The 26,738-nt window shown below is 39.0% G+C and overlaps 1 protein-coding gene across 1 annotated transcript in view; it reads left to right on the top strand.

The window, feature by feature from the left end:
* Positions 1-26,738, top strand: part of LOC311091861 (NACHT, LRR and PYD domains-containing protein 3-like) — a 52,220-nt gene that overhangs the window by 12,278 nt on the left and 13,204 nt on the right. Inside the window, exons 5-8 of the mRNA XM_084127968.1 lie at positions 15,698-15,872; positions 15,975-16,141; positions 16,237-16,410; positions 18,631-18,804. Of these exons, the coding sequence (XP_083984094.1) occupies positions 15,698-15,872; positions 15,975-16,141; positions 16,237-16,410; positions 18,631-18,804 (690 nt within the window). The remainder of the gene's footprint in view (positions 1-15,697; positions 15,873-15,974; positions 16,142-16,236; positions 16,411-18,630; positions 18,805-26,738) is intronic.

The following is a 26,738-nucleotide window of genomic DNA, read 5'->3' as shown; positions in this document are numbered from 1 at the left end:
CGCTAAATTGCATGTTAATTTTCTTTATAATAGTTTTAATGGGAAAACAATTTATCTGAAACTTTGAATGTTACATTCATATTCTGGGTTGATCTATTTACCTGTATGTAGTCCAATATTGTTTTAGGCAAGATGATGATGATGATGAAGTCAACGAAGTATTGCAATAGGAGATGTTTTCTCCCCATTATGTCCACACATGAGAGATGGCTTGTCAAATCTTTCTGTACATTTTTTAAATAAACAAAGTAAAGTGCCATCTCTTTGTTATTAGATAATCTGACAGTAGTATATCATAACAACAAATTGTGAAAATCAAATTTGATATATACAGTGAGGAAAATAAGTATTTGAACACCCTGCTATTTTGCAAGTTCTCCCACTTGGAAATCATGGAGGGGTCTGAAATTGTCATCGTAGGTGCATGTCCACTGTGAGAGACCAGAAATCACAATATATGATTTTTTAACTATTTATTTGTATGATACAGCTGCAAATAAGTATTTGAACACCTGTCTATCAGCTAGAATTCTGACCCTCAAAGACCTGTTAGTCTGCCTTTAAAATGTCCACCTCCACTCCATTTATTATCCTAAATTAGATGCACCTGTTTGAGGTCGTTAGCTGCATAAAGACACCTGTCCACCCCATACAATCAGTAAGAATCCAACTACTAACATGGCCAAGACCAAAGAGCTGTCCAAAGACACTAGAGACAAAATTGTACACCTCCACAAGGCTGGAAAGGGCTATGGGGAAATTGCCAAGCAGCTTGGTGAAAAAAGGTCCACTGTTGGAGCAATCATTAGAAAATGGAAGAAGCTAAACATGACTGTCAATCTCCCTCGGACTGGGGCTCCATGCAAGATCTCACCTCGTGGGGTCTCAATGATCCTAAGAAAGGTGAGAAATCAGCCCAGAACTACACGGGGGGAGCTGGTCAATGACCTGAAAAGAGCTGGGACCACCGTTTCCAAGGTTACTGTTGGTAATACACTAAGACGTCATGGTTTGAAATCATGCATGGCACGGAAGGTTCCCCTGCTTAAACCAGCACATGTCAAGGCCCGTCTTAAGTTTGCCAATGACCATTTGGATGATCCAGAGGAGTCATGGGAGAAAGTCATGTGGTCAGATGAGACCAAAATAGAACTTTTTGGTCATAATTCCACTAAACGTGTTTGGAGGAAGAAGAATGATGAGTACCATCCCAAGAACACCATCCCTACTGTGAAGCATGGGGGTGGTAGCATCATGCTTTGGGGGTGTTTTTCTGCACATGGGACAGGGCGACTGCACTGTATTAAGGAGAGGATGACCGGGGCCATGTATTGCGAGATTTTGGGGAACAACCTCCTTCCCTCAGTTAGAGCATTGAAGATGGGTCGAGGCTGGGTCTTCCAACATGACAATGACCCGAAGCACACAGCCAGGATAACCAAGGAGTGGCTCTGTAAGAAGCATATCAAGGTTCTGGCGTGGCCTAGCCAGTCTCCAGACCTAAACCCAATAGAGAATCTTTGGAGGGAGCTCAAACTCCGTGTTTCTCAGCGACAGCCCAGAAACCTGACTGATCTAGAGAAGATCTGTGTGGAGGAGTGGGCCAAAATCCCTCCTGCAGTGTGTGCAAACCTGGTGAAAAACTACAGGAAACGTTTGACCTCTGTAATTGCAAACAAAGGCTACTGTACCAAATATTAACATTGATTTTCTCAGGTGTTCAAATACTTATTTGCAGCTGTATCATACAAATAAATAGTTAAAAAATCATACATTGTGATTTCTGGATTTTTTTTTTTTAGATTATGTCTCTCACAGTGGACATGCACCTACGATGACAATTTCAAACCCCTCCATGATGTCTAAGTGGGAGAACTCGCAAAATAGCAGGGTGTTCAAATACTTATTTTCCTCACTGTATATACAGTATGTGGCCACAGGAAAATGACACACAGGAACAAAAAATATAGGTGGGGTTCGTATTTTATTCCTTATAAGTGGCTAGGATTTTCTGTTTCTCTTCTTTTAGGTACATGGGACGGAAGACCCACAATAAAACAAAATACATTGCCAGTATATCTTTGGATCATATAGCAAATTGTTCACTCCAAAATCAAGGAAATATAAAGTACAAATTGTCGTCTCTTATTGTGTGCAATAATAAAGAACAATGCAAATAATGAAACACCAGTAACAATAATACGGTAATGGTAACTCTGAAAAGGAACATTAACATCTTAGAACTGCACAAACAATAAAGGCCCGTTCACACCAAGGACGATAACTATAAAGATAACGATAAAGATATAGTTCTAAAAATCGTTCTCCATATTAAAGACTAGCAGAGTTCACACCACAACTATAACGATAAAGATATGAGGAACGATATCGTTGGGATCACTTTCAGAATGATTTTTTTCCAGCTGTTGAAGGATGAAACACTGACAGCCAATCAGAATCCACTCGAATTTAAAGAGCTTGCGCATTGTGCAGAAGTTAACCCTCTGGGGTCTGAGGTGTGTTCTGGCCCTGGAGGTGTTCTGACATGCTCTGACATTTTAATGGCTAAAGTCTGATTACACTATGTTCAGCACAAACTCTGCTACAATAATATGTAAGCAGCATGTATGTAAAAGTTTGTAGTTTTGAGATAATGACATGCGTGGTTTGTGAAAAAACAAAAACAATTGTCACTGAAATAAAGTCATGAAACCCATACTGATTATTTCTTCACAAAACTTTTGAAAACTGAATCACGTAGCCTAGAATATTTGCTCCAAAACTATGTGAAAATCATCCTGCCCACTCATTCAGATAAAACAATGTATGATTTAAAATTTGTAAGACATGTTTTGTGTAAGAAAGCTGTATGCCAGGAGGCGTGAACACATCATGAATATTGATGTGTTTCACACCTGAGAAAGACAAAGACCCTCCCATAATGGCCCTATCAGGTGGGACTGTAAACTATGTAGCAACAATGACATCTGCTTTTCGCATTAAGTGATCATATGGCAAGACACATCGTCTTGTGTCCGTACTGGTTAATAATTGCCCCACGAGGAGCAATTTGCCAGCGCCAGTTCGGCTGGCCTTGTGACATTCCACACACACACACACACACACACACACACACACACACACACACACCATTCATGGAGCTTTTCAGAGAAAGTACCCCTAAAATGTTGATATGTATTCCTATGTTTCTCAAAGTGTCGTCACTTGCCATAACGGAAACACTGACAACTTTATTGTGTGTTTAATCAAACTTTATTTGTGTGTCATTATGCATATAAATGTAACGTTATGTTTCCCCAATCTTTACCTGTCATAATTGATATCTCTGTAATCCTCTCCATCTCACGGAGACGAATCTTGACTGCAAAGTACAATAATATGCATTTGTTCCAGGAAATATCATATTTCTAAGTATGAATCCTTTCCCTCATAAGACATATGGTACAAGGGGGCGTGTTTTTCTTTACACAAAGAGACTTCTCCCGCGTCAGATCAGAAGACCTGATTCGCTGTCGTTCCAAAGAGAAGGCGTAAACAGATGTCTTTAAAAGGCAAGAGACCCTGTTTCCTCTCTCTCTTCTCTCATCGATCCCGCTGATCCCACTTCCTTGCTTCTCCGGTCCCTGACCTCCTCCTCCTTCTCCACGTGCAGCGCTGCTCCAGCTGGACAGGCCTCGCCTTGGCCTCTGGGACACATGGCCCGCGTCATGTAAAAGCCTGCCGTCTTTGCAACCAAGATTTGCAACCTCTCCCGTCCCGGGAGACGAACTTTCTCGGTAACATTACAGTCAGTAAGCCTTTTAAACTTCCGCGGCACTGGAAGACGCAGCGGAAAACAGGACACACCCTCGCTTCCTGCCTCAGCCTCGCCCGAACAGAGAACGAACGTGCAAGTAACTTTAAAACCCTCTCTGAAAGCTGCTTTCCAGGAGTCTCGTGAACTTAGGTTTCTGTATGTAATAATTACTAATTTTCTCTTCTCTTCTCTTTCTTTCTTTCATTTCATTTCAGTCTGATCACTTATGTTATTGTTTGGTTATATGTGTGTTTGTTTTATTGTTTGCATTTTTACGTACGTTTATATTCGTAGCTCATATAATCTCTAGTTTTGCATTTATTAAAATTCATAAATACTTTTCACTGTCTCTGTGTTTGAAAATCCACCTTATAAGTCAATGAAACTTAAAAGATCAAATTATAAGCTACAAGCTCGATACGTATAGACTACATTGAGTAGTTTTAATTAATAAACTCAGAAAGTTTGATGTTCGTGGCCAGAAGATAAAACTTTCTTGGAGTTTGTAAAGAGATACCCCTTCTTAACTGTGATAATCTCACCTTTATTCGCTGGACGAATAACGATTAGACCAGTTACAGAACAAGGTAATCTCTATAATTGATAAAATAAATGTACATGCGACTTATGAATTATGACCATGAGTCATAATTATTAATATTTCCAAAATTCCCTATATTCTTGAGCTAATTCAAATTAACCCAGAGTCGTATTCGTTACAACTATAAACATTCACATTTCACATTCCTGAAAAATAGTACCTGTCATTTCCATGGTGTTTTATTTTTCATTTTACCATGTTCATGTACAGAGACTCATGTGAATGTTGAAGTCAGCAGGACTCTTCAGTGGCATCTGTATAAAAATATATACATATAAAAAAAATAAAAAAACTGTGAACATGCTGATATCAAGAGAAACTATAGGGCTGCACGATTTTGGGAATACATTTTAGATTTTTCTGGTTAAAATTGTGATTTAAAAATTACTATATATTTATACCAGGTTTGTTGTGCCTTGTAGGCATATACGTGTAGGGCTACATAAAATAATAACAATAGACTATATTCGTATAGCGTATAGTTTCCATTCGTTAAGACGTTATGAAATGAAATTGTAGTAAAAACATAAAGCCAAATGTTTTTGCTTTTCAAACGCACAGCGCGAGTGACTCAAACTCACAGTGTGTGCAGAGAATATATTTCAACATGTTTCTATATTCATATATATTCATATATATATATATATATATATATATATATATATATATATATATATATATATACAGTGAGGAAAATAAGTATTTGAACATCCTGCTATTTTGCAAGTTCTCCCACTTAGAAATCATGGAGGGGTCTGAAATTGTCATCGTAGGTGCATGTCCACTGTGAGAGACATAATCTATAAAAAAAAAATCCAGAAATCACAATGTATGATTTTGTAACTATTTATTTGTATGATACAGCTGCAAATAAGTATTTGAACACCTGAGAAAATCAATGTTAATATTTGGTACAGTAGCCTTTGTTTGCAATTACAGAGGTCAAACGTTTCCTGTAGTTTTTCACCAGGTTTGCACACACTGCAGGAGGGATTTTGGCCCACTCCTCCACACAGATCTTCTCTAGATCAGTCAGGTTTCTGGGCTGTCGCTGAGAAACACGGAGTTTGAGCTCCCTCCAAAGATTCTCTATTGGGTTTAGGTCTGGAGACTGGCTAGGCCACGCCAGAACCTTGATATGCTTCTTACAGAGCCACTCCTTGGTTATCCTGGCTGTGTGCTTCGGGTCATTGTCATGTTGGAAGACCCAGCCTCGACCCATCTTCAATGCTCTAAATGAGGGAAGGAGGTTGTTCCCCAAAATCTTGTAATACATGGCCCCGGTCATCCTTTCCTTAATACAGTGCAGTCACCCTGTCCCATGTGCAGAAAAACACCCCCAAAGCATGATGCTACCACCCCCATGCTTCACAGTAGGGATGGTGTTCTTGGGATGGTACTCATCATTCTTCTTCCTCCAAACACGTTTAGTGGAATTATGACCAAAAAGTTCTATTTTGGTCTCATCTGACCACATGATTTTCTCCCATGACTCCTCTGGATCATCCAAATGGTCATTGGCAAACTTAAGATGGGCCTTGACATGTGCTGGTTTAAGCAGGGGAACCTTCCCTGCCATGCATGATTTCAAACCATGACGTCTTAGTGTATTACCAACAGTAACCTTGGAAACGGTGGTCCCAGCTCTTTTCAGGTCATTGACCAGCTCCTCCCGTGTAGTTCTGGGCTGATTTCTTACCTTTCTTAGGATCATTGAGACGCCACGAGGTGAGATCTTGCATGGAGCCCCAGTCCGAGGGAGATTGACAGTCATGTTTAGCTTCTTCCATTTTCTAATGATTGCTCCAACAGTGGACCTTTTTTCACCAAGCTGCTTGGCAATTTCCCTGTAGCCCTTTCCAGCCTTGTGGACGTGTACCATTTTGTCTCTAGTGTCTTTGGACAGCTCTTTGGTCTTGGCCATGTTAGTAGTTGGATTCTTACTGATTGTATGGGGTGGACAGGTGTCTTTATGCAGCTAACGACCTCAAACAGGTGCATCTAATTTAGGATAATAAATGGAGTGGAGGTGGACATTTTAAAGGCAGACTAACAGGTCTTTGAGGGTCAGAATTCTAGCTGATAGACAGGTGTTCAAATACTTATTTGCAGCTGTATCATACAAATAAATAGTTTTTTTAGATTATGTCTCTCACAGTGGACATGCACCTACGATGACAATTTCAGACCCCTCCATGATTTCCAAGTGGGAGAACTTGCAAAATAGCAGGGTGTTCAAATACTTATTTTCCTCACTGTATATATATATATTCTCTTTTGCACTAATAAGAAGTCTCTTTTGCACTGATAAGAAAAAAAGGGAGACAATTGTGCCGGTGCGACAGCCGACCCCAGGGGGTTAATCGCTGATGTACAGAAAAATCCAAAACTGCCTTTTTCGAGGATACGTTAATAAAATGGATCCATGGAAAGCAATCGGTCATACCCTTGGAATAAATGGTGAGAAGTATTAACAATGAGATCATAATGCAGGCTAGCAAATAGTATCAAAATTACCTCAGGTATCCAGCGCTAGTTTCGACAACATTGTGTTGCTTCCTTTGAAGTTGCAGTGAAAAAGGCATTCTTTTGATGCTTTTGTGTAACGTAAAGCAGCCAGGTCATCCATTTTCACTACTTTGAAACCGCAGCACGGGCAGATGTGTGCTTAGAATAAAAAGATTGTTATCGTTCATTGGTGTGGACGTGAATATAGTTATCGTTATAGTTATCGTTCTTGGTGTGAACGGACCTTTAGACTGCAATAACACTCACAAAATACACATTACATAAAAATTACATAGTGTGGATATTACTCACTTTTTTCTGTGTTTTTTTATATTCCACACTTATAAATCACTTCTTCCACGCGAACAGGCCTCGTTACGCGATCCTGCGTAAACATCCAACTCCCTATGGATATAAATCGACATTCGAGGCAATCTTCCAGTAATCTTACAGCAAAACTACACTATCATAACAGTGTTATACATAGATATGTACCTGAATGATAACAATTTACACTCGAACAGCAGTCACACACACATGCAGCATAACTCTATGGGTGCTTCTCAATATCCCTCCTCGTTTCCTCAGGTCCTTTGAGCGCTGCTGATGATGCGGTGAAGTGACGCTGAAGTGATCAAGTATTCCAATGTATAAAAAAGCTTTCATTCGATTCCTCCATCCTCCTTTTCTTTCCTTGCAGCCTTCCCTCGCATCCTACAAGGGTGGAGCTGAGATGTGAGGAAAGGAAGAGAGGAAAGCATGTTATTCAGTACCGACATTATTCAAGGATGCAAAAATAAGAATATATTTTTATTTATTTCATTGATTTATAAGCAGACCAGAATCGACTTGCACGAATGTGCACAACAGTTTTATTTAACTAAATCACAAACACTAAACAAATACGTAGACACAATCACGCATGCAGGGGTAGAATGTAAAGTGAAAATGACTGAAAAACCAGAGTAGAACAGGGGAATGAAGCTATGAAAAGAGTCATTTAACCTCCTGTAAGAACCATCAGTCATTTACTACAAAGCTCCTTTGTTAACAAAGGGGTTCACAACTTTGACTAACTAAACAGCAATTTAGTATATTGTACATTACTTGCAATTGCCTTAGCTGTTGAAGAGCATCCAGATATACAGTCGCGTGGAGAAAGTCCTGATAGTTCGGTCCGTTGATGCTGAAGTTGTAATCAATTTATTCCGTGTTGAATGAAGAAGCAATAGTAAACTTGATGAGTTAGTTGACTCTGTTCTGGTCGAGGAAGGTACACATGGTTCGGTATGTATGAAGCCTGCCGGCGCGAGTACGCCGGCGAGGCCGGATGAGGTCTCACGTGATCAGCAATCTGGAGCAGAAGCCAGCGAGTGGACACACTAAAAAGGGAACTTTGTGTTGGCTTTTAAAGTTCCACCGAGGTCTCACCTTTGAGTTTTGGCTTGACCAATGAGAGAGGTGCATCTCTCAAGCGGGAAAGTTCCTTTGTTTGGAAAAGCTGACTCATTTGCATGATTGGAGTAATCTACCATTTTGTGTGCATTTATACTCTGATAAATGTAACAAACACAAACTGCATTCTATGAGAATGCAATGTCCACCAAAGTGTGAGTCAGTAAATGAAGAATATTTTGATAGGAGAAACCCCCAAGATGGGGCTACATTAACTAATAGCTCTATCATCAAGCATGCATAACATTATATAATATAAAAAGACAACATACAAACAGTAATAATACACAAAATGTACTGGGGAAATGCATGTTAATTCATCATTTAATTCATCATCATTTGTCAATGAATTAGTGGAGAGAATTCCATTTCTATGGGATTGCATGTCTGGTTTTTTTTTGTTTGTTTTTTTGTGTGGCCTGTACTGTTCTGTCATTGAGAATAATCAAAAGTCCCAAGTGTCTTTGAAGTCTGGAGTGGAGAAAAAGGGTGATAATTCACAGTGGAGCAACCAGACATCATGGAGTCTTCCTGGGTGAGGAGTTTTAAAGATTAAGTGGAACGACGGTGTGTTTGATTGGTCCAGTCGTTACAACCCTGTGACTTCCTCATCACACATTCACGCTCATTTGTTCATTCGTATACGCGATGACATCACCTGATGACTCTTCAGTACATTCCCTGCAGAAATGTCTCTTAAACATATTTAAAGCATTAAGGCCCCTAACCATCCCCCTGGTTACACAAACACACATTTTATATATATATTAAAATCTCAATAATGCCTGAACTTCGTATTTTGAGCACTTCTTGCGTTGTTTTTGCCTCTTCATGATGACTCGCTTAATTTAGTCCTAATTTGTAAGTCGCTTTGGATAAAAGCGTCTGCTAAATGACTAAATGTAAATGTAAATATACTATATTGCCAAAAGTATTGGGACACCCTCCAAATCATTGAATTCAGGTGTTCCAATCACCTCCATGGCCACAGTTGTATAAAATCAAGCACCTAGGCATGCAGACTGCTTCTACATCTGCATTGTGCCAAGTGTAAAGTTTGGTGGAGGGGGGATTATGGTGTGGGGTTGTTTTTCAGGGCATGAGCTTGACCCCTTAGTTCCAGTGAAAGGAACTCTTAATGCTTCAGCATGCCAAGACATTTTGGACAATTTCATGCTCCCAACTTTATGGGAACAGTTTGGGGATTGCCCCTCCTCTTTCAACATGACATGACGCACCAGTGCACAAAGTAAGGTCCATAAAGACATGGATGAGGAGTTTGGTGTGGAGGAACTTGACTGGCCTGCATAGAGTCCTGACCTCAACCCGATAGAACACCTTTGGGATGAATTAGGGCGGAGACTGCGAGCCAGGCCTTCTCGTCCAACATCAGTGCCTGACCTCACAAATGCGCTTTTAGAAGAATGGTCAAAAATTCCCATAAACACACTCCTAAACCTTGTGGAAAGCCTTCCCAGAAGAGTTGAAGCTGTTATAGCTGCAAAGGGTGGGCCAACTCCATATTGAACCCTACGGATTAAGAATGGGATGTCATTAAAGTTCATGTGCATGTAAAGGCAGACGTCCCAAAAATTTTGGCAATATAGTGTGTGTGTGTTTATTTATATATATATATATATATATATATATATATATATATATATATATATATATATACAGTGGGGAGAACAAGTATTTGATACACTGCCGATTTTGCAGGTTTTCCTACTTACAAAGCATGTAGAGGTCTGTAATTTTTATCATAGGTATACTTCAACTGTGAGAGACGGATCCAGAAAATCACATCGTATGATTTTTAAATAATTTATTTGCATTTTATTGCATGACATAAGTATTTGATCACCTACCAACCAACAAGAATTCCGGCTCTCACAGACCTGTTAGTTTTTCTTTAAGAAGCCCTCCTGTTCTTCATTACGTGTATTAACTGCACCTGTTTGAACTCATTACCTGTATAAAAGACACCTGTCCACACACTCAATCAAACAGACTCCAACCTCTCCACAATGGCCAAGACCAGAGAGATGTGTAAGGACATCAGGGATAAAATTGTAGACCTGCACAAGGCTGGGATGGGCTACAGGACAATAGGCAAGCAGCTTGGTGAGAAGGCAACAACTGTTGGCACAATTATTAGAAAATGGAAGAAGTTCAAGATGACGGTCAATCTCCCTTGGTCTGGGGCACCATGCAAGATCTCACCTCGTGGGGCATCAATGATCATGAGGAAGGTGAGGGATCAGCCCAGAACTACACGGCAGGACCTGGTCAATGACCTGAAGAGAGCTGGGACTACAGCCTCAAAGAAAACCCTTAGTAACACATTACGCTGTCATGGATTAAAATCCTGCAGCGCTCGCAAGGTCCCCCTGCTCAAGCCAGCGCATGTCCAGGCCCGTCTGAAGTTTGCCAATGACCATCTGGATGATCCAGAGGAGGAATGGGAGAAGGTCATGTGGTCTGATGAGACAAAAATAGAGCTTTTTGGTCTAAACTCCACTCGCCATGTTTGGAGGAAGAAGAATGATGAGTACAACCCCAAGATCACCATCCCAACCGTGAAGCATGGAGGTGGAAACATCATTCTTTGGGGATGCTTTTCTGCAAAGGGGACAGGACGACTGCACCGTATTGAGGGGAGGATGGATGGGGCCATGTATCGCGAGATCTTGGCCAACAACCTCCTTCCCTCAGTAAGAGCATTGAAGATGGGTCATGGCTGGGTCTTCTAGCATGACAACGACCCGAAACATACAGCCAAGGCAACTAAGGAGTGGCTCCGTAAGAAGCATCTCAAGGTCCTGGAGTGGCCTAGCCAGTCTCCAGACCTGAACCCAATAGAAAATCTTTGGAGGGAGCTGAAAGTCCGTATTGCCCAGCAACAGCCCAGAAACCTGAAGGATCTGGAGAAGGTCTGTATGGAGGAGTGGGCAAAAATCCCTGCTGCAGTGTGTGCAAATCTGGTCAAGAACTACAGGAAACGTATGATCTCTGTAATTGCAAACAAAGGTTTCTGTACCAAATATTAAGTTCTGCTTTTCTGATGTATCAAATTCTTATGTCATGCAATAAAATGCAAATTAATTACTTAAAAATCATACAATGTGATTTTCTGGATTTTTGTTTTAGATTCCGTCACTCACAGTTGAAGAGTACCTATGATAAAAATTACAGACTTCTACATGCTTTGTAAGTGGGAAAACCTGCAAAATCGGCAGTGTATAAAATACTTGTTCTTCCCACTGTATATATATCTCACTGTATTATTATAATTAATGGCAAAAGGATTGTTTGGAAATGTAAACTGAAATTTCCTACTGACACACTACAGCAAAAGGTATAAATAACTGTCTACATAAATAAATACATAAATAAGGAAATAAATATATAAATAATTTTTTTTTTCGTTTTTTTGCTTTTCTATGTATATTTATATATTTATTTTTTACATTTATTTGTATATTTATTTATGTATTTATTTATTTTTAATATTGGCAGCTTTGGAATTCCATAGTTAAGAGACGGACAGATGTATGGGATATACGGCGATTGTTTTGTTTTTTTTCACCTCTGCCGGGCGTTAGAACAAAAAAAAAAATGATCGCATAGAATGCATTAGAGAAAGAGAGTATTTTCAGCTTGACACTATAAATCGCTGTTTTTCCGTACTAAACAAGAAAATTTTGCCAAGAAAATTTCAGAGATAAGAGAAAAGATGTTATAGAATTAAAAAAAAAAAAAACTGACATTCAAACTATTTTGGAATTTACTGAAAACGGCCCAGCGCGACATCCGACGGGTTTTCCCAGATCGCATCACATATGTTCAAGCACAACACAAACATAGAGACATGAAACAAAGACAACACAAACAAAGCTGCCATGGCAGAACCCTGACACTGTCATTGTACTGAGTCAGTGCACAGGCTTAGTTATTTGGCTTAAGGTTAAAACATTAAAACCAGTTAAAATTCCTCTGGCTAATTTTTTTAATATTTTTTTTTTAACATAGCTAAAATTGTAGTTCATTTTGTAATTAAGATTACTTGAAATGTTTAGTACCTGTGTGCGAATGGACCAGCCTAGTGACAAAGAGATTCAAACAGGAAGTTGATATGTTTTTATGGGAATTCTAAAGGAAGTGAGAATGTACCAACTTTGATGTATTAGAAGGGACATATAAAATGTGATGTCTTGATCAATGTGACTTTTGTTTAATGGAATTATTTTTGCATTAACTAAAATTTATCCATGGCTCTAAATTTAGTTAAATGTATTGTGTTCATTCCAGGGTTTGTGTTGTTAATGTTCTGAGAATGTATGTTTGTATGGTTTTTTCCCCCCACTTTTTCATGGTGCTGGCAACCTCCTATAAATTCAGTGTATGTCTTATCCAGTGAGAGTCTGATTTAGATTCTCTGTCAGTTTGAGAAGCTCAAGCACAATTATGTCCTTTTTGAATACTGACTATTAACTGTGATTTAACCCAAATAGAATATAATTTTTGGATTTTTCCTCTCTAATGAGGCTTGGCCACTTTTTTAAATCTTGCGTAAGCAAGATTTACTTAATGTTGTGATTTGCTAAGGCTCATGGCAGATCCCTCAAAAGTCACATTGATCAAGACATCACATTTTATATGTCTCCTCTAATACATCAAAGTTGGTACATTCTCACTTCCTTTAGAATTCCCATAAAAACATATCAACTTCCTGTTTGAATCTCTTTGTCACTAGGCTGGTCCATTCCCACAACTCGCCAGGTACTAAACATTTCAAGTCATCTTAATTACAATAACAATTTAAGCTATGTTTTTAAAAATCACATTTTAGCCAAAGAGGGTTTTAATTAGTGGTGGGCAGATCGAGGCTTCGTGAAGCAATGAAACAGTTGAACCAAATGGGCCATATTGTTTCGAGGCTTCAAATCAATCCGACACCCGTCTCAACGGTGACACCTAGTGGTCACTTGCAGGTGTTGATCTGAAACAACCTTGACGAGCCATTAAAAAAAGTGTTGTTTTTTATTATTGTATTTTTCTAATATGTGAAGCTTGTAACCTATAGGCTCCTCACTGTGCATAATGTTAGTTTGGTCCTTCAAAATGAATATTAATAAAAGAAATCAAGCCACAATGTCTCACTTTTTTAGAGATTTTTATTCAAAAATATTAATTTATCTGCTGTGGAAAGACTTAGCCTACTTCTTTTTTTACAGATAATTTCTCCAGCCTTTGAAAAAATCCTCTCACAAGGGACACTTGTTGCTGGCATGCAAAGATATTTTTTAGCTAGGACATACAAATGAGGAAAGATTACTGCTCTCTCTTTCCAGTAAGTTAGGGGATCATGAGTTCTGGGCAAAAACGCATCATTAAGGTATTTTTTCACTTCCACTGTGGCATCAGTTGTAGCATTGTGTATCATCTGGGTTTCACGGATACGATTATCAAAAAGTTCCCATAAACTGTCCTGTGTTTCTACTGGTGTTGATGTTGATGGTGATTGTGATGGTGATGATGATGATGATGATGGGCCTGATGTTGACATTTCTGGCTCTGAATAAAAATGAAAACAGCAATTAGTAACAAATCCTAAACTGACAGCATATATGAAGTATATATTACATGATTCAGATTACATAACATAACACAGACTGAAGCTGCTCACCAGGATTTGTGTTTGAACGCATCAGTGAAGCACACTCCAGTGTGATGTGCTTTTCAGCGTCCTGGGCTTTGGCAGCATTTCCAAATGCCACATTTTTTAACCTTGGGTCCAGCAGTGTCAGTAGCTGTAAAATAAAATATCCCCACATCCTCACATACCCTTCACCATGCCTAGAGATTGGCATGAGGTACTTTCCATAAGATCATCTCTCAATGCAAATCAAACCAGCTATTAGGCTAACTGAAATAAAACCATGCCAATCTCTAGGTATGGTGAAGGGTATGTGATGATGTGGGGATATTTTAATTCCAAAGGCCAAGGGAACTTTATCAGGATGCATAGTATCCTGGATCCATGAAATAAATTACCTTTAAAAATAAAAATCTGCTTGCCTCTATGTGAATTTATCATAGGGGTGTCCAGACTTATGCACCTTGTATTTTAAGGAAGAACATTTATTTACGATACATTATTCATTCACAAAGAAAACTGGTGTCCTTAAAGGTTGGATTTTTCCTCATTTTTTTAATTAAGGCATTAAGATCAATTTCCAAAAGATGATTTTTTATTCCTCTTTTTAGTCAACTTTAGCATGGGTGTCTAAACTTATGCATAGCACTGTATATGAATCTATCTATGTATCTAGATATGTATCTAGATATAATCTATCTATGTATCTATATATGTATCTATCTATAATCTATCTATGTATTTATATATGTATCTATAATCTATCTATATATGTATCTATCTATTAATCTAGCTGTCTATATATATTTATATCTATGTATCTATTAATGTATCACTATATGTATACTCTGTCTGTCTCTAGCCTATCAGTCAATGTGTTGTGTAAATTTAAATGTAAGCCTAAATAGCCTATAACTAATCAAATCGCACTATGTCACTATATCATCAAAAATCCGCTATCTCAAAATCAAACTCCTCTCACAAAAACCCACAAGGTCAATATGCGTTGATTTCACTTTTATACAGATGTGCGATTGTATGGTCTGTTCCCGACCGTGTCAATCAAACGCTGATTCGGCGGACCACACCTGATGAAACACTTAGTGAAACACTTCGAGGCTTCGTTTGGCCATAGTCACGTGACATGGGTGTTTTGAATCACGCTTCGGATCAGTGTTTCGAAACATCTGCGCTTCGGGATCTCGCAAAGCTTCGGAACGACTGTTTCGCGTCAGCCATCCCTAGTTTTAATGTTTTAACCTTAAGCCAAATAACCAAGCCTGTGCACTGACTAAGTACAATGACAGATAAAGATCTTAAACCAAACCAATATAGCAATGTCCTTTTATTTATTGATCAATGCAAAGATTAATGTATAAGAATTGTGTGGCATAAATCCTGGCCATCACACATGTAGACGAACAATTTTTGGGAAACCCGAATGTGGAGTGTATTTTGAAATGTAAAAGCTATTTTTAAATTGTGGATTATATTCTATTTAACCACATTTTTCACAATATTTGACTTTGTTTTATTTTTGTATTGCAAATTATTTACTTATCTATTTTTTTCTAGTTTTTAAGGAGCCACTGCTGCCCCTTAAAAAAAGAAGAAAAAAACAACCCCAATTTATTGCGCTGTTTTTACTCTCTTCTAGTCTTGCTGACTGTGATCTCACTGGTCAGGATTTTGAAATTGTGACATCAGCTCTTCAATCCTCAAACTGTGTCCTGAGAGAGCTGGACTTGAGTTACAATTACCTGAAGGATTCAGAAGTGAAGCTGCTCTCTGATGGACTGAATAAGCCGAAACTGTCACCTGAAGATACTGAGGTAATAAGAATATATGAGAGATTATTTGCAGTCTGTCTGTCATAATGTTGATTTTTAGTTGTTTTAGTAGATGATCTGACTGTGTGTTTCTGTAGGTTGTCTGGCTGTATGGTGACAGAGGAAGGCTGTGGTTATGTGTCTTCAGCTCTGAGTTCAAACCCCTCATACCTGAGAGAACTGGATCTGAGTAACAATGACCTTCAGGATTCAGGAGTGAAGATTATTTCTGAAGGACTGAAGAGCCCAAACTGTCAACTGCACATACTGAGGTATTAAGAATATATGAGAGATTATTTGCAGTCTGTCTGTCATAATGTTGATTTTTAGTTGTTTTAGTAGATGATCTGACTGTGTGTTTCTGTAGGTTGTCTGGCTTTATGGTGACAGAGAAAGGCTGTGGTTATGTGTCTTCAGCTCTGAGTTCAAACCCCTCACACCTGAAAGAGCTGGATCTGAGTAACAATGACCTTCAGGATTCAGGAGTAAAGATTATTTCTGAAGGACTGAAGAGCCAAAACTGTCAACTGCACATACTGAGGTATTAAGAACTGTGGGAAAGTTAAGGATTGTTGTGGTGGGAATGAAGGAGACAGGGGTCAATTTATTCATATAATTCACTTAAGCAAACAAAAATATAGCATGAGGGCTTTTCAGCTGTAACTCAGACTTCTGCATATAAAACACTTTAACACAGCTTTCATGTGCACAGCTTACTCCGCAGGCAGCAGCATCTTTGCACCGACACCACTCCTTTTCACCAAACTCTCGACTCACTGCAAAGTGTATGGAAGTAAAATAATGCAAAATGTTTTTGAAACAAAAAAGCCTGTTGAATTGCACTACTTGAAAAAAATAAATGCATTGTATTTTTAGGGCTTGCATTTTTATGGGCTGAAATTCAACATGGTTGAATATTTAAGCTGTGAATATTTCAATTCAAAACATTTCAAACACATTTTCATTATTAAAAATGCAATAATCCATATTCACCTTTCATATTTCACTTCCAAAATAGTCAAACTGTTTAAAAACACAACCTATAATATTCAACAGGCATTTTTCGGCCCAATTTATTTCGCTTTGCAATTCGCTTCCAAAAATTCAGTGGTTTAAATTCGACAGTAAATTCAATATTGGCATCCAGAAACTGCTGGAAAAGCAGTAGATTACCAAGCATAATCTCCATCTGCTGTTAGTCGGCTTCACCAGCAGGGGGTACAAGCGCGTGTTCTTGACGAAGACCAGAGCAACAGTTAGAGCAAGCCATTCATTCATAAAAACTCATGTACAGCAATGTAAGTGTATTTTGTGATTATTATGACGGTTGTTTTATGTTAAATTCAGTGTATTCACGCTTACTTTCCCTGTGTAGCCTACATGCATCTTTCTCTACCGTGAACAAGACTATAATGTTATTCCCCCAATGCTGATGTACAGATCCAATGTTACATTTGAGGTAGACATATATTTTTCTTATTCTCTTGGTTGCTTAGTTGCCTTAAATTTATATCGCAGCGATGTTCTGCATGCAGTACTAGGGTTAATGGACTAATACAGTGATATAAAAGACCAAACTCGCACCGTATTGGGAATTTAGGCTGTACTATATAGGCTACAGGCAAGCAGATGGACTCAGAATATGAACTTAACGTGCAAAGTTTCATGCTGAGCGTTTCCCAGTGATATACTGGCATAAAGTTGGCTTGACATTGGACATTCTCACATTTAGGGACCATCTCTAAAGTTGCATACAACATTGGTATACACGTTTCTAACTTCAATAGCAAACTTCAATTTATTTGAATAAATATCAAAAATCTAAAAGATGCGCATTATGCCTGACAACTACATGAACATTTTACAGTTGGTTTTATGACTGTAAGTCATTCTCTTCAAATGCTATTGAAGTTAGAAACATGTATAGCAATGTCGTATGTAACTTTAGAGATGGTCCCTAAATGTGTGAATGTCCAATGTCAAGCCAATTTTATGCCAGTATATCACTGGGAGACGCTCAGCAAGAAACTTCGCGCATTTAGTTCATATTCTGAGTCCATCTACTTGCCTGTAGCCTATATAGAACAGCCTACATTCCCAATAAGGTTGGTATTTTATATCACTGTATTAGTCCATTAAGCTACGTTAAGCGTTTTATGTCCAGTAGGGGAATCCTGAAGTATTGAGGGAAACCCTAGTACTGCATGCAGCACATCACCGCGATATAAAGTTAAGGCAACTAAACAACCAAGAGAAATATATGTCTACCTCAAATGTAACATTGGATCTGTACATCAGCATCGGGGGAATAACATTATAGTCTCGTTCACGGTAGAGAAAGATGCATGTAGGCTACACAGGGAAAGTAAGTGTGAATACACTGAATATAACATAAAACAGCTGTCATAATAATCACAAATACACTTACATTGCTGTACATGAGTTTTTTTTATGAATGAATGGCTTGCTCTAACTGTTGCTCTGGTCTTCGTCAACAACACGTGCTTGCACCACCTGCTGATGAGGTCGACTAACAGCAGATGGAGATTATGCTCGGTAATCTACTGCTTTTCCTGCAGTCCCTGAATGCCAATATTGAATTTACTGTCGAGCATTCAATGCCCTCGCACTCGCTATCTACCTGTAGCTATCTTCCAAACCACGCCACCTCTTCCACAAGAACAAATGAGATATTATTTACAGTCTGTTCGTCATTATATTAATGCATGTGTGTAGATGATCTGACTGTGTGTTTCTGTAGGTTGTCTGGCTGTATGGTGACAGAGGAAGGTTGTGGTTATGTGTCTTCAGCTCTGAGTTCAAACCCCTCATACCTGAGAGAGCTGGATCTGAGCTACAATCACCCAGGAGAATCAGGTGTCAAGCTGCTATCTGACAAACAGAAGGATCCAAACTGCTCACTAAACAAACTCAAGTATGTGGAGAAATAAGAGTGAGGTGATCTGATCAGGTGATCTGATCACAAGTTGTTTACTCTCATTTAGATACAGTTATTATTAAAGGGGTCATATATTTAATTTTTAAGTTTACTATTTTGTTTATTGGGCAATAGAATAGGTTAACAACGTTGTAACTAGGAGTTAAACGGATCGAAGTTGACCTGTGATCCATACAAACCAGGCCCAACAGTTCGGCGTGCATGTGATTTGCAGATTAATTGCAAGTTTAACCACTATAGAGTGAAAGTTTATAATTTGCACGTGTTTTGTGTTGCCAGTTTGCTCATTCAATAGATTTTAAACCATTCCAGCACTAGAAGAGAGCTTGTGCTTCGTGTGCTCAGCCCCACACAGAGAGAAGCGTGTTTCAAATAGTGTGCATACTCCTAATCAATTCCTCATTCGAGTCTTATTGCACTTGAATGGACACATACACACAATTATTGTCAAAATACCTGTCGCTGCAAGTATTCTCGTAAACACAGTCAGTTATGTCTTAAGTGAACATAAACAGCTGAGCAAGAAATAAGATGTGTATCATTAAATTGGATCAGTGCATTATGTCTTAACTTTGCATTGCATTGCAACAGTGCATTATGTCTTTCCCCTACCATTGACAGATTTTTTTATAATTTATGAGACGCTTCCCCGCCATTGACAGAACTTTCAGACTTTCCAATGTTTTCACTGTTATACAGAAGGGGTGCTGTTACGCATCTTCTGAAAGATTACTGAATCTCCTGATCAAAACACAGATGTAGAAGAAGCCAAAACAAGCAATAGCATATGTAAGCAGATGGATATGTAATAACGCAATCATCACCCTTAAAAAACCCTTTCACGTTCCTGAAAAATTTGCCCTAAAATGTCTAAAAAAGGCATACCCAAAATAAATTGCATGCTGTTCTTGAACCATTTGGAGTATATGCATGGTTTTGGTCTCTTATGAAAGTGGACACTTTGAGGTTCCTGAACAGTCAGAATCACTTTAAGTCTTACTGTTATTCAGTAATAGAACTTTGAACACACAAAAAAAAGGAGAAAAAAAACTTTCTGCCTACATTTTTTTTGTAAACAGATGCCTGCAGATAACTATAGCTGGGAGGTATTAGCTGGAAAACACAGTGGAATCACAGCATGAAGCCTTACCAAGCCCAATTTAAAATTTGATAACAATACCTTAGAAAATGTGTTTTACATGTTTATTTAAGATTATGTCAGGGCGCTTCCCACACAAAGGCCACTTGGAGACTCCAAATGACCCTTTGTAACCATAGACACATAACATACTGCTATTCTTGAATGCTTTACTGTACAGTCATAATTTTGGGCTCTAATGAAAGGTTAAACTTAGCACTATTCTATTCCTTATCCAGATTCACTGTCAATAATTGCTGACACATAGTAACTGAAGCATAAACACATTATAGAGTTTTTATTTTAATTCTTGAAACTAAAATTTGTGCAAACAAAGAGACAAAAGTGCTATGGTATTAACATATTTTTTATTATTAGTCTATTATACACTATATATATATATCATTTAAAAATTGTAAATATAACTATTTACAATTTTTATGATTATGTTTTTCTTTGGTTATTGAACCTCTCTAAGAAGGTGAAGGATGGGGCTCCTCTCTCTCTTCATCCATTTCAATGTCAGATGATTGTCTGTGATATAAAAAACAAAGAAAGAAAGAATTTACAAAACATTTACATCTTTTATGTATTCTACTATTTTATACATGCTCACAGGCATGTACACAGAAACGCACGCACTCGAACAACCAGGCATATGCAGTGTGTGAGTGCACACACACAGACACACACAAACATATAAACACACAAACACATATAAATGACACAAACGGACAAAAACATACATTTACACCTCATAATAGCTCAAGAGCGCTCATTACACCAAACACACATATACCCGTGGATGAGCAAGCAAACACACAACAGAAGTTAGCATGATCATCTCAAAACACAAACACATACTTCAGTATACAAGTAAAATGTAACATAAAACACTTACTTGTCGAGAGTGATGTCTCCCCTTCCAAAATCATCTCTCCAAGAGTCACTATATGCCATGTATACACTATATGCCACGTTACGCACGGACGCGCTGGTCACCATGAAACTTTGCGCATGGTCTTCTGTGGTCGATATGTTGATTTGTCCCACTAAAACTAAAACTACATATCAATCTTTTCAGAAGTTCATTGGCTATCAGATAAGCCAGTCATTTGCAAACTGTGATGTAACTGGATCGATCTTACTGTCCATCAAAGAGAGGCAGGTACCATCCTTCATCATGGGCGCTCGTTGGCTAATGTTGCTCTTGCATGCCCGATTGGCTAAAATCAGCTGTCACTCAAAAGTTCAGGGGTCAGCGGCCATTTTGACATAAAAAAATCTGTAAAGTTTACATGTGAAGTGTTTTTACAAAGACGCTTCACCACAGAAAATGCTACTACTACATTCCGTGGATATTTATTGATATATAAATGCTTTTGTCCAAAGCGACTTGCAATTTAAGACTAAATTAAGCGAGTCATCGTGAAGAGGCAAAAACAATGCAAGAAGTGCTCAAAATACAAAGTTCAGGCATTGCTCAGACTAGCATAAGCCAGATAAGGGAGGATTAAAGGAAAAGGATTTTTTATTTATTTTATTTATGAGGTTAACCCTCTAAGGCACAGGTGTCAAACTCAGTTCCTGGAGGGCCTACAGAGTTTTGTTCCAACCCTGCTTCAACACACACTCACCTGCAGTTTTCAAATAAGCCTGAAGGACTTGATTAGCTGACCAGGTGTGTTTAATTAGGGTTGAAGCTAAACTCTGCAGGGCTGTGGCCCTCCAGGAACTGAGTTTGACACCCCTGCTCTAAGGGGTCTAAGGTGTTTTTGGGGACCTTGAGATGTTTTGACATGCCCTGACATTTGTGCTTTTTTCAGTTGCTTATAAACATATTAATGGCAAAGGTGTAATCACACTCTATTTAGCACAAACAGGGCTACCATAATATGTGAGCAACATGTATGTACATGTTTGTATTTTTGAGAGAATAATGTTTATGCATGGTTATTGAAAAAACTAAAAATTAAAGTTTCTGAAATAAGGCCACAAAACACGTACTAAATATGTGTCCACAAGACTTTTGACTAATGGATGTTGTCGCCTAGAGTTTTTGCTTCAAAATGATCTGAAAATCATCCTGCCTAATCATTCACATAAAACAATACATTGATTTAAAATTTGTAAGACACGTTTTGTTTGGAAAGGCAATATGCGAGTGGGCGTGAATGATCATGAATGCTCTAATTCGCACCTGAAAAGACAATGACCCGCATAATGGGCTGCATAATGAGCCTTTCATTCAGGTGTGTCACTGGGTACCACAAGAAAGAATGTGAGGACTTATTTTGTATGCATGCAAATTGTATAATATCCAAGGTAAACATTTCTAGTAATTATGCAGTTAATTCTCATACTGTATTTTCAGAAAGTTTTGGGATATATCCTCTCCCCAAATGTGTCACCAATAAAAAACAATAATAAATAATTTAATGAGAAGGTTTTTATTGACCCTTTAATATGTTGCTTTCATCTACCTTGTAAATATATTTTTTGTTATTTTATTAAACAGTTTTCACATGTAAATCAACAACAATTACAATTGTAACAATATTTCAAGTGTAATCTTTCTTTTTAAAAAGTATACATTTTATCATACGTATTTCAAAGTTAAGTATTCGTTAGTTTGAATATTGGAACAAACACTATAATAACATCTTAGTTGATAATTCAATATACCTACTTTATTTTTGACAAAACATCATAGAAATTGGTGGACAAAAGCTTATTTGATGTGACAGTAGTCTTTTTTTACAGTAAAAACTTTATAATCCATCCAAAACTAATCAACGAAATCTTGTCTAAACATTCATATTTTGTCTGTAGCATATCATTTTTATGTTATATTAGCATATAAATGTTAATTTGCAGTTTAATACGTTGTTTATACGGCACAGATGCAAGCTGTTTTGTAGTAAACATCGCGTATCTGTGCAGTTCATTCATTCACACACAGACACGGCATTCATATTTAAACAGTCTTTTTGCGGTTTACAGACACTATTGCATATCGCGATTAGAACAAAGCACTTAAGAATAAAGAACTTACTATTCACAATCCTCAGCTGGATCTGTTGCTCCTCGAAATGAATCTAAACCGGCACTTCTGAGGTAAATTTCCCAGGATAATTATTACGATAGTATTATTCCTCACAGCGTAGCAAGACAACGTAGAGTACATTAAGCTGATTAAACTTGATGAGTTTTATCGAGCTGATGTGGGCATTGACATGTTTGCATGGATCGCCTCAGATCATTTGCGTTTGAATAGTGTGCGCTCTCCATGGACGTGTTCACATTAACACTTAATGAGCTATAATGAGATGAAATGAGAACGACTGACATTGCTCTCTTTTCAAACAAATTACATAAACTGAGAATATTTGTTTTTTATATAAATTACTTAATTTAAAAGAAGAGAATCTTCAAGCTTTATGCCTGTGTGCCTGTGCCTGTGACTGAGTATTCGCTGAGTTACAGTTCATTTTCGGATGCGTTTCAGAATGGACTTCACTGACTTTGACTTGACTGATAGAGAGAAGGCAGAACTCGCATCATGTTTATTTTTCTTTATTTGGCAAAAAGCACAACACTTTGTTTTTATTGTGAGTATACACCAAAAAAATAGACACTTAACAGGATCGAATGATGTATAACACTTAGATGTAAGATCAAAATCAACAGAGTCTCTTTTGCACGCCGGCGTGATCGCCGACCCCAGAGGGTTAAGAGCTCACGGAAGAGATAAGTTTTCAGTTGTCTTTTGAATGTTGTCAGGGATTCTGCATTCCAGATGAGGGTGGAGAGATCATTCCACCAGCATGGAACCCTGAATGAGAATGTTCTGGAAAGTGATTTTGTGGCTCTCTGTGATGGAACCACTAGACGTCGCTCGTTGACCAATCGAAGGCTTCTGGTAGGGACGTAGACTCGTAGGAGCGAGTGAAATTAGGAGGGAGCTGAGCCTGTGATAGATCTGTAAGCAAGCGTCAATGCCTTGAACTTGATGCGAACAGCGAGTGGTAGCCAGTGCAGAGAGATAAATAGAGGAGTGACGTGGGCCCTTTTGGGCTCGTTGAAGATGAGACGATCTGCAGCATTCTGGATCATTTGTAGAGGTTTAGTTGCACATGATGGAAGTCCAGCCAGAAGAGCATTGCAGTAATCAAACCTAGATATGACCAGGGCCTGGACGAGAAGTTGTGTTGCATGCTCAGTTAGGAAAGGCCTGATCATCCTGATGTTGTGCAGTGCAAACCTGTATGATCGAGTTATTTTTGTAATTTGGTCTGTGAAGGTCAGCTGGTCATCAAATATTACTCCAAGATTTCTGACTGACCTTGATGGGGTGACTAATGATGAATCTAGCTGGATGGTAAAGTCGTGCTGTAGAGAGGGACTGGCAGGGAGGCAGAGAAGCTCAGTCTTTGTCAGGTTGAGCTGCAGGTGATATTCCATCCATGCCGAGATGTCTGCCAGACAGCTTGAGATACGTGCAGCTACTGTGGGATCATCTGGTTGAAATGAGAGGAAGAGCTGTGTGTCATCAGCATAGAGAGAAACCATGTGCCTGTATGATGTGACCCAGTGATGTGGTGTAAATGGAGAAGAGGAGGGGTCCAAGAACTGAACCCTGAGGAACCCCTGTGGTCAGTTGATGTGCTTTGGATACCTCGCCTCTCCGTACAACCTTGAAGAATCTGCCTGTGAGATAGGACTCAAGCCAGTGGAGAGGAGTACCTGTGATGTCCAGTGATGAGAGGGTGGACATAATCACAGTGTCGAAGGCAGCAGACAGGTCCTTTTGCGATCCGTAGGGCTTCTGTGACCGACAGTAATGCAGTCTCGGTTGAATGCCCTTTTCTTGAAGCCATATTGGTTGAAATCCAGCTGGTTGTTCAGAGACAGGAAGGATGTTACTTGGTTGAAAGCAAATCGTTCAAGTGTTTTCGCAATGAATGGTGGGAGAGAGACAGGTCTGTAATTCTCTACAAGTGATGTGTTTAATGTTGTTTTTTTAAACAGTGGAGTTACCTGAGCCTGCTTGAATGCTCGGGTAATATTCTATTAGATAAAATATATCAGTGTGATTTTTCTTTTTTTTTAAAGATTTTACTTGTCTCAAAAAAAAAGGCAGTTGCTAACAAGTGTCTAAATGGGACGACCCAGAGGAAAAGTTTATTGCTCAGTGGAGCTTAGAGCTTTTTCTAAGCTCAGGAGACTTAGTTGTAATTCTCATGTATCTCTCATTTTAGGATCAACAGCTTGGCAGATGTTTCTCCTAAAATCCCTTGCATCAGCTGCTCTGCTTGCAGCGCGAGCATATAACGAGCAGCAGGTGCGTCACATATTTGTTTTACGCTGAGGAGCCGAGACGTGTTTGGTCAGCAACCGTGGCGAGGGGACGTAATGTCTCCTGTTCCCTCCTTCAGGGAACGAGGGTTACATACGTAACCGAAACGTTCTCTTTCAATCGGTCACGTTCGACATTGTCAACGTGCCAACATAATTGGGATCCCTATGGACAACGCCACGGTTGCTGCCACATCCAGCGCCCTACGCAAGACTCTGAGACTGACTGGGGCGGAAGGCCTTCGTAGAGGGAGTTCAAACTGCTGTTCTGTTATAACCCACACAGTGGAACTCTTGGATAACACTGGGAAAGCGTGCCTTTCCAGAGGAGAGGGACGCTGCGATGTTACTGGCTGGTTGAAGCGAGCACACGGGAAGAAACCGGCTCAACACGTAGGCTATAAAACCCAGCAAACGTGTTGGGTATCGCCCAGCCCACAGCTCTACATATATCTGTCAGTGAGGCGCAGTGTGCCAGCGCCCAGGAAGAAGCGACACTCCTAGTGGCTCTCAACCCGAGCGGGCAAGGCACGTCTTGGGCCAAGGCGATGGCATCCACTATCCAGTAGGCCATCCTCTGCTTGGAGACAGCCTTTCCCTTCTGCTGGCCTTTGTGACAGACGAAGAGCTGGTCTGAGGTCCTGAGGCTTGTGTTCTGTCCACGTATAGGCGCAGAGCGTGTACGGGACAGAGAAAGGCCAGGACTGGGTCTGCCTCATCCGAGGGCAGCGCTTGCAGGTTCACCACCTGGTCCTACAAGGGAGTGGTAGGAACCTTGGGCACGTATCTGGGCCAGGGTCTCAGGATAATGATGATAATAATAATAATAATAATAATAATAATAAATTTTATTTAAGGTGCCTTTCATGGCACTCAAGGACACCTTACAAAATCCATAAAAGCATTGTCAATAAACAATAAAACCAGTACAGCAACAAACATTAAAACACATAAAAGCCTGCATAAACAGATACGTTTTAAGACGAGATTTAAAGACCGAAAGACTAGAACTGTTGCAAACGTCTACAGGAAGTGAGTTCCATAAATGGGGAGCCACATAACCAAAAGCTTGTGACCACATAGAAGTTATCCGAGTGCATGGAGGAACAAGTGTAGCTGCAGAAGCCGAAGCTCCAAGTTGTTAAGTGCTTTGTAAGTTAAAAGTAAAATTATAAATGGGATTTAACTGGGAGCCAATGCAAATTTTGTTAAACAGGAGAAATATGTTCAAAAATGGAAGTTTTGGTAATGACTCGAGCTGCAGCATTTTGTACCAACTGTAATTTATGAAGAGATTTGGAAGGAAGCCCATAAAACAAAGCATTAAAATAGTTGATTTGTGATGTTACAAGAGCATGCACAAGCGTAGCAGTACTCTTGTGTGAAAGGACAGGACGCAGACGATTTATATTCC

Source organism: Abramis brama (assembly GCF_963993115.1).
Source record: "Abramis brama genome assembly, chromosome: 11".
In the NCBI taxonomy this organism is placed as follows: Eukaryota; Metazoa; Chordata; class Actinopteri; order Cypriniformes; family Leuciscidae; genus Abramis; species Abramis brama.
Note: the sequence above shows the minus strand (reverse complement) of the source record. Positions and strands in the feature narration are given on the sequence as shown.